The following is a 17,817-nucleotide window of genomic DNA, read 5'->3' on the forward strand; positions in this document are numbered from 1 at the left end:
ATCCTACTCATGTTTGAAACATAGCAACTCATTTTTCAATTTGAATACAGAAACTAATTCATTAGTGGAATGTAAAATTTGAGTGATATGATTGAATGTAAGGATCTCTTTTTAGTATTTTTCTGATGATTTTTTTCTTTTTTACACTCGAGATATTAACGAAGCTCTGAACCTTAACGCTACTTGACCAATGCGGGTTTTACTTTCTGAACTTCTGGCAGGTACCTCTCTCCAGAGACGGTTCAAAAGAGAATAAGTACAGCCGTCAAATAAACTTTTCTTTCTCATTTTTTTTTCTTCTTTTTCCTAACTTATTTCTATGTTTTCTTTATTTTTTACTTGACGTTTTATTCTTACGAAGAGAATCTGATGTTCACCACGAAACAATGCGGGCTTTCCATTCTTGAATTTCTGTTACAGTTCTTTACAAAAGGCATGACTTTTTTATATTGTTATGGCTATCAGATAGAAGCAATTTTATTTTGTAAGTAAATTAAAACTGTTAAGAATTTGTAATTTCTAAGTTCTCAATTTCCATTAAAGTTTTTCTAATAAAAGTGCCATGATAATAAAGGTCGACTTTTATGAAATTTTATAAAAGTTATATGAATTAATGATGATAAATATTTTTTCGAAAATGATTAATTATTAAAAATAAACATAATAGAGTAAAAAAAAAATTTAGTTGAATTATTCAACTACTTTCAATGAAGAATACCAAAGAATATATGGAAGTAAAAAAGAATAAAAATAGGTCACCTTATTCTAGACGAATTTTATGAAAAAACTTGAAGGGTAAATAATGTACATTCATTGAAGACACATTTTTCCAGTTTTTTTTGTATTCCTTTAGCAAAGAATTTCTTCTGCTACAATTTAAAAGGTATCTAAAAATGATTCAAGATCTATTCAATCATTAAAATATTTTTTAATTAATTAAACTCCAAAAATTACAGAAAGCCATTTTATAACCGATAAAATAAAATGCCAAGATCATAGAAAATATTACAGAAAATTATTCTAAACTATTGATGAGTTTGTTAAAGATTCACTAGTATTATTAAATGAAATTAAATTTAATTAGGACTGAAAATGTGTTTCAATAAAAAAGGAAATGGCTCAGATGGCAATAACGGTGGTTTCTAGTAATAATAAAGTTACATTTGAAAATGCTAATAATGCAGTGGAATACTTTAAATGATTATAAGATTGTAGAAAGTATGTAAAATAGTCTGAAAACCTCAGAACATCACAACTATCCTACCCTTCTCGTAAGGTTTAACAACAATTGACGCAATTTTTCCTCTTTTTAGTACATAGCGGCGATTTCTGACTGACTTACATGATTCTTTCTCATACCCAAGGAAGGAAAATAAAAGAACGGCTGAGAATGAAACGTCGACAGAAATAAGATAGAGGATGAGAGAAGCTTTGGAGAAAGGAGAAAAAGTAAAAAGAAATGGAGGTGGAGAGTGAACACTATCTCGGAAAATTATGTCGGCTCTATCTCAGCTTAAAAGTAAAGGTGAAAATGGCATGGAAAGATATGAAATCACCGGAATAAAAATAAGAGTGAAACTTCTTCGAAATGTTTTATAAAAATGAAAAAAAAAAAAGAATTATCAATTTGTAAATGAGTTGGTAATTTTTATCAAATGATTTTTTTAATATCAAATATAAAATTTATTCTGAGTAAGTATTAAGTAGCTCATGCTGCTTGGTAATTACATTATTCCATTCAGCAGTATTTAGTTAATCCCAGTGGAATTAGTACTATGTCAGGGGTGAAAGGCCCCAAATCCCCTGACTTGTCTTGTGATTGAGTCTTAAGCTTAATTCGCACTTAACTTTCATCGGACAACTATTAAATTTATCACAGATCTTTCTAAATATTCTTTATCAATAAATTTATCCCAACAATGCTTAATTTAATTAACATTTCCAATCCATCATATTTCATTCCATATATCAATTCACTCCAAAAAACAAATAATTTAATTACTTTTAATATATATTACCGATATTGATTTTGTTGACATTAAAATCAATACTCGAATAGTATTATTTAATTTAATTTACAAATTTGTAACTAAATCATCAACTGTTGACTATGGAATCAATGTTTCTATCTTAATAAATTTTTTTTTCAAACTTTTTCACCTTCTCGAATAATAAGTAGCATCAATTCATATTTCACTGTTCACGAAAACGTCGCGTTGTCCAATTTAACCTGCAAAACCTCAAGCGTATACTGGTGAAGCCACGAAGAGTTCTCAACAACGTTAACAAGCGTTTCTAAGAATTGTTCGTAAGAAGGAGAAGAAGATGAGCATGAGGATGCTTGGTGATCTCTACAAATGCATCTACCGCCCTTATGGTACGAGCCAATTTTCTTTTCTTCCACTCGGTGTTGTATTTACATTCGTAGCTGGAATAGAACGAGATTTCATGGGCAGAAAGTTTTCGAATAGATGAAAAGAAAAGTCCTACAATTCCACTATTGTTGGCGAAGTCATGGTATTTGAAAACCAAGAGAAAAATATGGAAATGATGAAGTGTAAATATGGTAAATAAGATTTTTCTTTTTTCTTCTTTTTTATTAACATAGAGGAGATAAATAAAATATTTTTACGAAGAATGAACTGGTAGAAAAGTCTTATATGCTTCATGTAAGTTTATATATATGTTTTCAGGGCTTATGCAAACATTATATAAATGTCAAATTTGTTATATTTGTATTAATATTTAGATCTCAGTGTATTATGGTAAAAAGTTGCAACAAAATGGAGATTAAAGAAATAACAAGGTATGTAGAATTCTTGTATAATGCCCTCAATGTAAAAAGAGAACAAAATACTAATTGCCGTAAAATGCCTGGTGTGTTAAGAAAATAATTATTTTGGAATATTAAAAATTACTTCAATCTAAGAATTGAAGAAAATCTAAGTAATTTTTTTTTTATTTATTATCAAATTAAGTTTACTGGAAGAATAATTTTGTAGTAACGAAAAATAAATTTTTTTTATACGTGAGAATAAAATTTCCTATAAATCCTGAAAGATTAAACAATCTTAAAAATTATGACCTTATTAAACCATTTCACTCAATAAATGTAGACATCTCCCTTGCGATATATTACGTGATGTTAAGTGTTTCATAGGCGACGTATAAAATAAAGAGAAAGAAAGGAGCAGGTAGTTGAAGGCCGACGAAGCAGCTGTAGCTAACGCAATTTTTCTTTGATATAAATCCTCAAGGGCCGACGATATTGAATCAAACCACGTAGTTGGAAAAAAGGGAATGGCTTTATTCGTAGCAGTGGAGCTTCTTACTGGACGCCCATTGGACAACTAACTAGATCCACGCTAGAACGACTTTACGGGATCCATTTTCACCATTACCTCTTTTCTAACTACGGTGGAAAAAGAAAAAAATAATATAAGGTCATAAGGGGATAAAAGACGAATGAATAAGGCACCTCGTAATAAAATTAATTATTTCTTTACTCAAAAAATGCTTTAATAAATACAACAAAATTTATTGTTGAGTAAAAAATTATGAATCATAGAAATTAGTTCAACAATAATAACAGCAATAACGTAATTCATTCGTCAAGTGAATCGATAAATGATAATTGACAAAAAATATTTTAATTCCAGCAATTGAAGGATGCTTTTAAATTTCAATAACAGCATGACGTTGAAATAATATCCGGAACAAAGAAAAATATTTTATTTGAATTTTTTAGGAAATGATATTTAATAAAATAATTGAAAAAAAATGAGAGCATTTTTTCCTATTCAACTAGTAATCTATTAAAAGTTATCGATGGAAATACACTGAAACTTGGCAATGAATAAGCCACCAAACGTTACACAGTCGCAATGCGGTGCGTGATCGAATTACGTATAAATACATTGGCTATGCTTGGTCGTTTTACGACCAATGTTGCATGCAAGCTCTCGGCACATATGTGCACACACCCCCGGAGATGTAAAGAGTACGAGAGAGAGAACGAGAGAGAAGTGAGAAATAATGAGGGATGGAGAAACATCCAGAATCGTGCCTATATCGTTCCTGAAATAAATGACGATGGTTCGCATTGAATCGCCTATGTATCTGCCTATGAAATACTGGCGTGGCTGTCCGCGAAGGTCCTACATCTACCACGGCGTTCACGAAACGCCATTATGAGACTATGAATTGCACGGTTTAATTGAATCATGAATTATCACTCTCCCTTTGTCTCTTCTCAATTTTTTCTACTATTTTTCTTTCCTACTAATGCTTTCTTGTTGTGAAAAATCATTGCTTTTTTATCATGCATAATAATAGGATTGCATTTTTTCTCAATAATTCAAGCATTATTTATAATAAAATAAAATACTACCTTCATTTCTTTCGATGCTTGTAAGCATTGATTTTTTTTATAAGTTACTGCATTTTTTATCAAAGTCAATTTTTTTACTATCTCTATAGATAGAATGTACTTGTTTTTAATAATTAATCTGAAATTCAAGTTCAAACAAAAAATATCTAATTATAAAAAAGTTTAATTACAATTTAATTGGTTTTATAATGAGATAAAAAATTGTTTTCAATAGCTTTTCATGGAATTATTTTACTGTAAAAAGCAGAAATTGTCATCAGTGTAGTGTAGGAAAAAGTATTGGTGTGATAAAGAAGAGCAGGGAGAAAAAGTAGAAAGATGTTAGAAGACATAACTTTCTAAGGTTATGATTTTTTGTCTTCTAGTAGCTTTTCCAGCTTTCGGTAACAGCACAATTTCTTCCTCTAAATGTTCGATTTTTTTGATTAATATCCTTGAGACATATGTTATTATATACGTGGATACTTGGAGAGAAAAAGAGATTACACCAAAAAAATGCTAGAAAAAAGTTGGATACTATGATAAAGTGTTAGCTTATGTCATAATAATTACATTCAAATTCATCTCTAATACCTGAAAAACAAGTTTCTTTTATTTTATGGATTAAGAATGCTAGGCAAAGTTCAATGATGGATCAACTTTTGTTGATGAACTTTTAAATAAGAATTCTCAGTGTATGAAGCTGGATCAGACTAGAGGTTGAGTCATGTTCACAACTACCTCAATAAATTTTTACCCTAGATAAAGTTGATGAAGTTCCATGATTAGAATTACAAGACTGACCATCATTCTAGTCTCCACTTTATAAATTCTACTTCAATCTTATGTCTGTAGTTGGATCAAAAGACATGATTGGACAACTGAACTGGCCTGGTATATAAGGTGTGGTTACGCGATCAAGTTATTCAAGTGCATTGACAACATCTGGTAGTTCGATAGTCCAACAGTTATTCCTGTTAACCAAAGTCCAAGGGCAGATGAAATTTCAGAGTGAAGAGTGAATGACTAGCGGTTTGTGTACTCAATATCTTTAGGCTACATGATCTTCACTCAAACTCTTACTATTTGTTTCTGTTCTCTTAATAGACTTCTTAAGTAAAACTTCCAATAGCAACAGATAATATATGAAAAAACACTTAAAATTGTATATAATAACGAAGTGGAATATTCTTATTAGTTCTACCAAAGTTATAATAAACAAAATTTGTTCAATGACATATCAGAATGTAGAATAATTTTTAATATGAAATAATGAATGGAATGAGAGAAAAAATTTGGACTAAAATTCAATTTATTATGTTAATTAAATTTTAAATAGAGAAAATGAAAGTTATTAATATGATTTTATCTTCAATTGATTAATGAGAACTAAACAGTCAATTGTAATAATAAATTATTTTACTGATAAGTGTATTTATCATTGGCACGATAAAAACTGGTTTTTTATTCATTGATTATTGTATACATTTTAATACTCACGAATTTAATGGTAACAAATGCTTGTGCATTAGTAGGGAATTAGTTGAAACTCACCTGTAACAAAAGAAAATAAGTTACTTTAATGCAAAAGTGTAATAATTATTAAAAACAATGAATTGTAATTATTATAAGATTGTTCAAATATTCACTTGGCTGCGCTCGACGAAATTCTAACAGTAAATTTTATCTGATTATACGTCTATTATTCTCGACCACCAAACTAGAGCCAGTTTGCAAAACGGAGAACTCAGGAAGGGATAACGAGAGCTGAGGTCAGTCGACGGGGGTTGAAAATTTCTCATCGTTCCTACGACTAACTCCACACCTATCCTTAACTCTCCGATAACACATTATCCTTATCCGGAGGGAGTACTCTCAACTCAGTAAATAATTCTGCCCTCCCACTTCACTTTCGAGCGATATTTTCCGGCACTCAAACCTCTCTATGTCGATTTGTAACCATGCGTTCAAAAACTTTATTTTAATCGCTAAAAGTTTTTTCTATCGATCGAAACCGGTATGAGTTCAATTACTCTTACAATCATTTATTATATTCGGAAACACTCAAATAATGAATTAATATTACGCTGCTCTCAAATTTAATAATAAATATACTAATAATATATAGAAAGAGTAGTAAAAGTTTTATAAAACTTTTTTCTCTTCTATAAAACTGACCACTTTCTTTTAAAAAATTTTTAATCTCAAAAAGTATTAAATTTTTATAACATCGATCGCGCAGAAGTCTTCTTAAGAGTTTCCAATTATTGTTTATTCTAGTGTTATAACCATTTAGTCCAAGATTAATAAATGTTGGTAAATTCATTTTTCTTTATGTACTTTCTCATAAATTTACACGTCAATAAATGTTTCTTGTACAGTTGAACAGATTGAGATGACTAATGGACATGACTAATGAAGAATATAAAATGCCAATCATCAATTGAGACTGTGTTTGACAAGTGTTACCACTATAATATATTTGAAATAAAATCTGGTTTATGACAAGTCATAAGAAAACCGTCTTGGCTGTCCATATATACATCTCTACTACTTATTTCAACTTTCCCTTTACTCACGTGCTCGGTCCAGTGGTCAAGCAATTTTCTCTTGCCCGCAACTCACATACGACAATTCCACATGATCGGGTTTGTGAATTGCAGCGAAAGTTAAAACAATATCGAATTTATCGACGAAGAAACCGGATGCTGGAACGTGAAATACGGCTGATTGTGGTAGAGGAAGACTAAAGAGAGAGAAAAAGGGGAATAGTTTATATCCCCCTCATAGGAAAGCGGAAAGGGTAGTTCACTGGAGTAACCGGGGTTGAGGAAACTAAAGGGAGAGAGGTTAGAAGTCAGCGACATTCTAGAAACTTGAATTACGATCCACAATGTTCAGCCTGTACCTAGATTGTAGGAATAGAAACGATTGGTGAAAATGACATAAAATGACGCTAGCAAAATTTTTACTGTGCCGTTGGTTGTTAAAAGTAGTTTAGTTCTCGAATTTGCTGACGATTTGGGAATAAAATATTATGTAACGATCAGATTTTTTTAATAAAGTAAATCAAGAACTATTTCACTTTTACCAAAAAAAAACATTCAAGTTCCTGATGATGCAATAATATATTAATATTCTGTTAAAAAACAAAAATTATTCAAAAGAGTTTGGCTCGTGGAAAAAGAAATTGCTATTGAAATATAATTTTTAGAGCACGAAGCTCGAGATATGGCACGAAAGATGGGTAATTCAAGAGATAAGATAAAATAACAAATGACATAGATACCTGAGTTCCTGATGCAAATAAAGCTTAATAACGAATTGAAGATTTATTCTCAAAATCCTCTTTACACACATTCACTATCTCATTTCGAAATTTTCAATAAACTTTGGAGGTGAATTAATAGCATTTTTTAAACTTTAAATTTCATTCTCTTGAAAACTATTCTTTCCGTCTTACCGGTTGCTAAGCTCAGGGAAGCATGCTACGCGGTATTATCGATGTGATTTCCATAAATGGGTGAGCCAAGTGTTTGGCTTTCGGGTGGAACATCTACATAACGGGCCAATCTAAAGACTTTGAATTCTCGAGTAGATATATATGTACTCGGTATATAGTAGTTTCAATAGGTTACACGATTTCAAAATCGATTTACAAATAAAGTAGTACAGAGAGGATGAGAGAATAATCTCTTTATACTTGTTTCAACGCATTTAACTTGAAAATTTTCATAAAAATCCTGTCATTTTCATTTACATGATTCTCCTTCAAATTAAACAGTGTATGAATTTATTCATGGAAAAAAATAAATGTACACATTTGATGAAATTATTAAAACTTTACACATTAGAATCAATTAAAGAAACTCTTTAATCAACACAAATGTTATACTGCTTTCCTGGACGACATTTTCTCATTTGTATTAAAATAAAAATAATTATTCTTAATTATTTGAAGTTGCATAAATGCAGGAAGTAAGTTGCACCATATTTAAGGTATAAATTAAACACAAAAGAGAAATTATAAATAGTAAAAATAGATAAATTAATTTAAAAAATATGACAAAAGATGCATATGTGACTCATTTAGTCAAGATATGTGATGGTAATAAATTTATTTAGAAAACAGAAATGGTTGCTACGAGACAAACCCAGGAGTATTGTCCAAATAGACGTGTACATGAGGAAATAAAAAAAGAAAAATGTTGAGCACAGTAAAGCAAGCTCGGAATACAAGAAAATCTATGAGCTATTCTAACATTTTTTTTTTTTTACTTTTAATCTACATGTTTTTACTTTTTATTCTTAATCTATTGTTTGCATTTCTCTGGATTTTTCCCACCTTTATTTGCTATTTTTCAGTTTCCGGTGTGAGAAAATATCATATTTTTCAATGAGTATCAGCATGAATAAATTCTTCAACGTATAGCTCCGGGTTAAATGAAATGTTGATATCGAGATATGTCCCGAGTAAATGGTAATTATTTTTAATGAGTTACTTCGAATCGAATGAATATTAACAATTAGACGATAATGTGGTTCGCGGTTGAAAACATCGTTACGTACGTTAATTGTAATTGTGCACTCTGCAGGAAGTAAAATCGGACCAATGAAGCATAAAAAGAAAGATCATTTTCATGATTGGATATTGAACAAATTCAATAGTTATTTTTAAATAGTTCTCTATAAATTTAGAATTATTCACTGAAGTAATACTTTATCTAAATATTTTGTTCCAATAAATTGCCAACTAATTAAATGCTAATTAAATAAAACGAACTAATGATTAGTACAGTTCTGTAAATTAGCTTGAAGCTTTAAAACAAACGTGTGTGGTGAAATCTTTCACAATTTGAATGGAAGTAGATACCGAATCCTTAATTTGAAAATTAATCTTATTCATTATTGGTTCTTCAATATTGTGAGAAGTCATAAAAAATAGATTAATAATAATAATTAAAGTTCAATGAGTTAATTGAAAGTGGTATTAATTAAATTAATGCAAAATATAAAAGTTAAAAATGTATAAATTGTTGATTATTTATGTACAATATTTGTGTAGTAAAACAGGAATATATCTCCATGATATTATCAAGTATTAAAGTGAACAACAAATTTTATTTTAATTTTAAATTCTATTCTCATAGTTTTCAATAGCTCAGCCAGACAATCTAGAAATTGTTTTTCACTGAATAAACAGGATAAAAATCACAGCTAGAGTTTTAGATTAATTTGTATAATCCTGGGTGCTTCGAAGTGAAATGGAAACAAATGTCACCAATTATTTATTGAACCCACAGTAGTGTTGTTACCGTCGGTCAACGTTGAAATTTGTTTCCCATGTTGGCCATTACAAAACAACCAGACCGATCGATGTTAGATACTCGAGTTTAGAAGAGACACACAACTCGGGAGTGAACCTTCAATAGTGCTATCAATGTTTCACTTTTATCAGTAGTGATCTAAGCATGTTGAAACTATTGTAAAAATATACTCTTGGATGGCTCGAAAAAAAATTATTTCATTTACAGAAAAATTGTTAAATGGAATATGGATTTTCAAAATATATTTATTCTATCACTGAAAAACTTTTAATTTTTTTTCTTGATTTTAACATTTCAATTAGATAATAGAGACATTTATTAACTATCACTGAAGATTTTTGTATTATTAACTTGAATGAATAAATTTTTTATAACAAAAAACGTATGACAATATTTGTGAATTAAAAAAATTAAAATGAACTCGGGATTTTTTTATTTATCTCACAAAAAAATCTTAAAGCATATTTCCGTGTCCAGCTTTACGTCATCTTTTTTGTTTAGCTTCCATATATTTTCTAACTTGTCTCTCCACATTATTCTACCTCTATGTTTACGAAAAAGCGATTTAGATTCTTAAAAAGCTGCGTCCTTTACTATAAATAACTCTATCATGGCTATCAGCATAAAACGTTTCAAGAGTTGGTCAACAAAAGTTGATGGTCATATGAAAAGTATTTCTTCAATAATCTTTTTTTTTTCTTTTTAACTTTAATAAAATACTATTCTTAAAAACTGGTCAGTTCATTTTAATAAACGCTCGCAGTGAAAGCTTTCTCTAAAACAATACATGATCACAATAAAGCATAGTTCTCAAGAGTCTATAAGAGCTATTGAGAAGTAGAATGTTTGTGTCTTACATATACTCACTGACACTAAATGTGCACTAGAATCTTTTCTTCTTGAAACCTCAAAACTTTTGCACCTCATGCAGTCTTTACTTTCCCACCTGAACTCTTCTTCTAAAAGTTTTCAAGTTTTAAGGCATCTTTTTTTTACTTTGATGCTTTTTCTGTTGAGATATAAAGTATAAAATCTTAAGTTACGTTGGTATGTATTTATTAGAAACTATTTTTCCGATTTTTGAGTCCTAAAAGAAGAAACAATTCCAACAATCCTAACTGTCAATTAAAATATTTCCTTAATGAGACTTGAGCTAAAATAAGAAATATTGACTCATAAAAAAAGTTAGTCGTAAAGATTCTATTTCCTACAACTCTAAACAGCGCTGATTCAACTAAAAGATTTAACGTCACATCACTAACAAAGTTGGAGAAGGAAAATTTATTGATCAGTAACTAAATAATTAATGATTCAAATGAATTTCAGTGAGCATTAAAAAGAAAATACGTATTTTACGATTAAAAATATTTTTTTTATTAAAAAGTTAATATTATTGATTCATAATATAATTAAAACAATAATCTTTATCTTCAGCTCTCTAAAATTTTCAAACTCATCATTTCTATTCAACAGTTTTAAAATTATTGATACTTTAAGCTCCATACAGAAATACTCAAAAAACCTGAATCTACTGTAGATTTAAGGAAGTTCTATGCATATTCAGAAACAAAAATTTATTTTTATGCTTTTAGATTTTAATTCTATTTATATTGTTTTTCCACGAAAATGGGTAAAAACACTTCTACTATTCTATTATAATTATCATAATAAATGTTTCTGAAGAGAAAAATAATTGTTTAAATATGTTAAATAATTCTTATTTATTTATTTTAAATCAAACTTTTGTCGATACGGTACCTACTACAGATAAAAAGCTGTGTACATAGAAATAATTTTTTCACGTACACTATGACAAATGCATCGTGGCAACATCGCATTATTTAACCCTCTCTAACCTATAAATACATATATAAGAATTTGACAGTTGTTTCATCATGGAAAAAACAAGATATAAGGGTAAATTTATAAAAAAGAAAACTCTAGAAAGAAATTTGAAAGCAGTAGAGATTCTCAATAAAGGGAAACTAAAAAAACAAATTAGAAATTTAACTTATTCCAATAGAGAAGCCGAACATCCAAAAGTAATCTCAAGTAGCATGAAACATGGTTTGTGTGAAGGCATACGTTTTATAGATTTACAAGTTTTAAGTGAAAATTTACAATGTGAAAAATGTGGTCAATTGTTGCATTTAAAAAATGCAACTGAAGAAAAATTAGTTGGTCAACGAGTGAATTTGTTAGTGACATGCACTGAATGTCAAGCTGTCAAAGAAGTATACACGACTAAATCACACCTGTCAAGTGATAAAAAAACAATGAAAAGTGATGTTAATACAAGATTAATTCTTGGTAAATACAGTTGAAAATAATGATCATTTATTCGTAATTAATTATAAGTTCTAATTTTATGATTAAGGTAAAATTAACATTACAGGTGCCATACACAGTGGGATTGGGTGTACTGCTTTAAATAAAATGTTAGCTTGTATGAATTGTCCAATAATTTATCCAGCATTATATAAAAAATTTGAGCGAGAAGTTGGATTGGCTATTGAAAAAACTGCCAAAAATAGTTGTAAAGAAGCTGCAGAAGAGGAAAGACGTCTTGTGGTTGAAAATATTACAAAATTATGTGAAGAACTGTAAGCTAATTTTTTATGAATTTTGATTCTTTAAAATCATAGTAAACGAATGGATTATTGTATAGATAGTTGAAAACTATAGTTACTTATGATTTTATGTCTATTTTTTTACCAATCAGTTTATAGTTTTTTATATATAGTAAATGTTTTAATTATGAATATAACTCTTTTTTGGAGTAAATACGTAATGAAATCAATTTTTAATTTGAAGAAATTCAAATGATGTAATGTAATCAATGTACCATAAAAATTCAATTTTTTTTGTAGCTTCCATGAAGTTTTTTCAGGAAATATATTCGTTTATTTCGATAAATTTTAATGTAATTTTTTGATTTTCTTTTATTGTAATAGCCCCGATGAAGTGGTGAAGGAGGTTTACCCCCAGTTATATAAATTAGATCGTGATCCCAGCATGTCAAGTGAAGATCATACTGAAGAATTTGATGTGGCAGTAGACAACATCGTAAACATCATAGTTTCCTACGACATGGCTTGGTCCAAAAGAGGTGCAGGAAATAGCTATGATAGCTTCAACGGTTATGGAGCAATAATTGGATTTTTATCCAAAAAAATAATCGATTATGGAACACGAAACAGAAAATGCCGCCAGTGTGGAAAAAATGCTGACAAAAAACATGACTGTCGCAAAAACTTTCAAGGATCTGCCAAAGCCATGGAGGCTGATCTTGGTTCTGCTCTTGTTAATGATAGCTCGATTTTAAAAGAAGCAAACGTGAATGTTCGAGTCTTAATTGGAGATGAAGATAGTGCAACAATATCTTCAGTACGTAAGAATAGTGCACATAGTATTGTGAAGTTTGCTGACTATAATCATCTTCGTAAACACTTTGTTAGTGATTTGTATTCGTTAAAAAACAAGTATAGAGAAATGGCACATAAGAGCGTAATTCCGCATTTGAAGAAGTGCTTTGGATATGCTGTAGCTCAGAATAAAGGGCAAACAGCAAAATTAGCATCTACACTTCGATCTATTCCAGATCATGTTTATGGGCGACACGAAAATTGTGATTCTTGGTGTCATCGAGATTCTGCTGATTCTAATAACAATACCGAATCACAAACTATTTTACTTCACAATCCAGAGCTCTTCAAAGAGTTGTCAACAATTTTTCAAAAGTATGCAAATAATGCATCGAAGTTTTCAACTGGAGCATCCAGTCAGAGTAACGAAAGCTTTCACAATATGGTTGCACATAAGAATCCAAAAAAAGATTGTCATTCACTTAGTGAGGCTAGCGATTTTAGAATAGCTAGTGCTGTATGTACAAAGAATGAAGGTAATTTGTATTTATCTAAAGTAGAAAAGCAGTTGAATATGAGTCCAGGAAAGAGAACCGCATCTTTTTCAAGTCAACTAGATGAAAAAAGACTTAAACGTGCAAAAACAGCTTCTTTACCAAAAACGAAATTGAGAAGGGTACATTTGCGACAACAAAGAGTAGATTTGAGGAAAAAAAACGAGAAGTCAGAAGGTACTATGTACGAATCTAATTGTGGTCTCGAATTATCAAATGATTTATCTGCTGAAAATAATATTAATGAAGAAGATGAAAGATCACCTTGTCTTTTGAAAACAGTAAATGAGTACAACATCATTTACTTTGATCTAGAAACTTCAGGATTGGCAGATCAGCGGATATTTTACAAATCGCAGCTGTTGGTCAAGAATCGGTATTTTCTACTTATGTAAATCCATCACAACCTGTCACAGTCTCTGCATCAGCAGTTACTGGGTTAGAAAATATTCATGGTGAATTATTTTTACATGGTAAAAAAGTATCTTCTATACCGATACACCAAGCTTTGTTAGAATTTAAAAATTATTTAGCTTCATTGTCAACACCTATTCTCCTTGTAGCCCATAAAGTTACATTTGATTCGCATTTTTTAGTTCGAGCAATTCAAAAACATTCACTAATATCTGAATTTGAAAGTGTGATTATTGGATTTTCAGATTCTTTAATATCTTCAAAACAAAGTATCCTGATCGAAAAGGACCAGGAGTATTTAAGTTATCTGCATTAGCAAATGATTTTCTACCTGAAAATTCTAACGAGAATTTTCACGATGCAGTGTATGACGCGAATGTATTACAGCAATTAAGCTCATTACTAATTTCTAAAACTGAGTTTTTCGATACAGCGGTATCATTTAGAGCTACTTTACAATCTATTATGAGATTACAAAATGAAACTGTTTAAAAAAACTTTACAACCTCTTCAAAATATTATTTCGTCTGGTATGATTAAAAAAATCTCACAAGCTGGGATAGATTACAATAAATTAAAAAAAATATACCTACAGGATGGAGAAAATGCTATCATAGACCTGTTATCTAAAAAAAATAGAGATGGGACAACTTTGGTTACTAAGAATAAAAAAATTTTAAGAAAAATAATTGAATTTTTCAAAAAAAATAATTAGTCATTTTTGTTTTGCGCTCAAATTGTCATTTTCTTACTATTATTGAATATTTATTAAAATTCACAAAAGGAAAGTATAAATCTATATAATATTTAATTATTGAATTTGAAAACGATTGTTATTATTACATTTTTTAACTTTTATTATATTATATTATTATAACTTAAAATTCATTAATGTGATAGAAAATCCAAAGCAAAATATATATGTTTTCTAAAAACAATTTAACTTATTTCTGTTTTTCTTATATATTATCTATTAATAATGTTTAAAATGCTAAGAATTAAAAGACCAAGTTGAGCCAATTTTAATTTTATCTTGTTTATGAATAAAATGAAATTTTTAAAAATCCTTTTTTCGAATAATTTTATTTATTTATTATTTTTCTTTAAAAAACGATAACAATACAGAGTTGATAAGACAAAGATTTGAAAATTCGGCGGTAAAAATCATATTGAGTGACGTAAGCAACGTTGCCAGTTTTATTTTGCTAATGTAAGTCATCGCGTGTCCCCTCACGATACTATGAGATTTTTCAACTTTCAATTGAAGTTTTCTTTATAACTACGTGGTAAATAATGATAGAACAATTACATCGGGTTCTAAAAGAATTGATTAGGCCACTACTATTTTTAGAAATATTTTTGTCGACTTGTTTCCGATGAAAAAAATAAAAACATCCATTCCAAGGCATGTAAAAATGGCTGTCCCTACAAGATTCGTGTAAAAATAATTTATTTGAAAAATAACTTTTTCATAAACTATGTGGTTAATTCGATTGATCTTTTGCAAATTATTCTGGAATATATTACTGCATGGATATTCAAAATTGTAAAAAAATTGGTCGAAAAAAATATTTGCATAGAACTACCTTAATGACTTTAATTATTACGATCCTTTAATTATAACATTTATCATTTTTTATCAGTATAAATAAATGATAATACAATTAAAAAGTAAAAGTTGAAGAAGTCAAAAATGTTTTATTAATAACGAAGTCAAGAAGTAAAATGATGAAGCAATTATAAAGACGATTAAAAATGGAGTATTCAGAGTAATTATAGAGAGATTTTCGATGGGGTAATTCTATTTGGATTCCATTCATCTGGTTCCAATTAGAAGCACAAAGCATCAGTTAATTAATTACTCAATGACATCATTGATTATGTAATAACACTAACTATCAATTGGATAAAAAAAATTACCTTTGCTAGGATGATCACAATTTATAAATGAAGTCAATTTATCGAGAGAGAATGTTACTCTTCAGAAATAAAACAGTGAATATTCACTGATTTATTTTTGAAAGCATATTCACAGGACAACATAAAAAATTATTTTAGCTAGTTTGAAAACCAATCTTTTTAGAAGCTAAGACTTTAGCAGCTGACTCCAGTCGAAGAAACTAAGAAGGACGCCTAAGGGTAAAAAGCTTGTTTCATGTCAATCAGATGCCTGTTCTTGATACTACTGATACATGTAAGGTGTAAAATCCATCACAGCATCGAAATTGAAACGTAACACTATTGCTTTTTTCACATGCAATACTGAACCTTTTTTTCAATTTTTTCTTTCATATTATTTGTTCACTTCTCTCACTTTTTCGTTCAATTTTCTTACTTTTTTCATTCTCATCTCTACTATTATATGATCTAGATACTGGAACGTTCGAAAGCAGTGAAATGCTCTACAATTCGTGAAACTGCACATCCCAGTGTATTGTCAACTATGATTGGAATTCCACCATTATTCCCTTGAGGGTATCTTTTTAAATTCTAGAGTTTATGAAAATCTTTTTCATTATATTTTCCATACAATTTCAATCATCGAAATTTCTCATGCTAAATTACTTCTTTTTGTTCAATTTTTATTTTCTATTTTTTTATGAGTGCTATTTATCGAGCTACGAACAATCATGGGAAATTACTTCGAAGTAGTTATCAGTATATATGAAAAACAGTTTCAACTTTGTCAAAATGGAAATTTCATTTGATAAATTCTCTTCTAATAATTGCATTGTTTTCTAGAGTATTAATTTTTTGCTCATAGCGCAGGAAAAAAATAATCAATTTGATTGAACATAATTGAAGAAGTCTATTAAAAGTTATTTATCAAATAAAAGCTAATCAATAATTATATACACTCTTTTAGCCAGACCTAAAATTAATATAATGCTACTTCGCCATTACCACCTGATAGCTACTCTATTACCACCATAGAACTATCGATTATTTGAATGACTACTAAATCGTGTTTGTCTGTTTTTAGCTTATATTTACTTCTTTATAAAGGCCATATTAGAGAAGGTATGTCAAAAATTAAGTGGGCTATATTTAGGATTCCAGGTAGACCTGAATCAGTGTCAGAAAATGGTCATTAAGTAGATTGAAAACATTGGGAGTACATTAGAAAGGGTAAGTGAATGATGGGCAGTCTTGAGGGATGTCTGTAAAGAACCACAGCACCCATTTTAGAACATAGTTGCATTGACTTGTGTGGCATTGTCCAACTGGTAACCGCAATGCGACGTGCTCCTGGTGCAAGTTCTAGGTGAGGTTGGTGGTCGCTTGAAAAGTACAACAAACCACGAATAAAATGAAAATTCCCTTCTTTTACTAACTCACTCTCATTTTCTTCTTATTCTTCGCAAAACATTCAAGAAAATGTAGAAAAATGAATATTTTCTTTTACTTTGGCTCTTTATTATCCATTTTTTATTTTTCTACTTTGTAAAACCTTAACATCTATAGTGATTGTAATTTTAAATATATCTGAAATTACAATTACTGAGTTTTTAAAGAATTATTTAGAAACATAATTATTTCATTTTTTTGAGAATTATTATTTTAAAACAAAGGTTGAAGTAAAAGTTGAAGTTATTATTGAAAACTGAACCATTTTGATTGCTTTTATATTATAAGTTATAAGCAAGCAATGGAATATATTTTTAATATAATAACGTGAGCACCTAAGATGAAAATATTCCTCGGCGTGTGTATAACGCCTTGACTGAATATTTGAATAATAAGCTACCACCTGTTCATGACGACAGGTCGTTGCTTCTTGTTTTCTC

General features: G+C 29.3%; 2 protein-coding genes across 4 annotated transcripts in view; one reads left to right on the forward strand and one right to left on the reverse strand.

Moving 5' to 3' along the window:
* The window catches only part of LOC118066696 (glutamate receptor 1-like), a 141,460-nt gene that overhangs the window by 67,756 nt on the left and 55,887 nt on the right, over nt 1–17,817 (reverse strand). The gene's annotated exons all lie outside the window — the stretch shown is intronic.
* Nucleotides 11,448–12,591, forward strand: LOC118066701 (uncharacterized). Its single transcript, XM_035082953.1, has 2 exons — nt 11,448–12,006; nt 12,092–12,591. Exons 1-2 carry the CDS (start codon nt 11,592–11,594, stop codon nt 12,301–12,303), a joined length of 627 nt encoding a protein of 208 aa, XP_034938844.1. The 5' UTR covers nt 11,448–11,591; the 3' UTR covers nt 12,304–12,591.

This window comes from Chelonus insularis, unplaced genomic scaffold (assembly GCF_013357705.1).
Source record: "Chelonus insularis isolate UGA/USDA-ARS -01 unplaced genomic scaffold, ASM1335770v1 contig_352_pilon, whole genome shotgun sequence".
Lineage (NCBI taxonomy): Eukaryota > Metazoa > Arthropoda > Insecta > Hymenoptera > Braconidae > Chelonus > Chelonus insularis.

Excerpts from the sequence above, each read along its gene's own strand:
- LOC118066701 (XM_035082953.1), top strand. The coding sequence starts at position 11,592 with ATGGAAAAAACAAGATATAAGGGTAAATTTATAAAAAAGAAAACTCTA. Across the intron at positions 12,007-12,091 it reads TAATACAAGATTAATTCTTG|GTGCCATACACAGTGGGATT; the intron begins GTAAATACAGTT and ends TTAACATTACAG.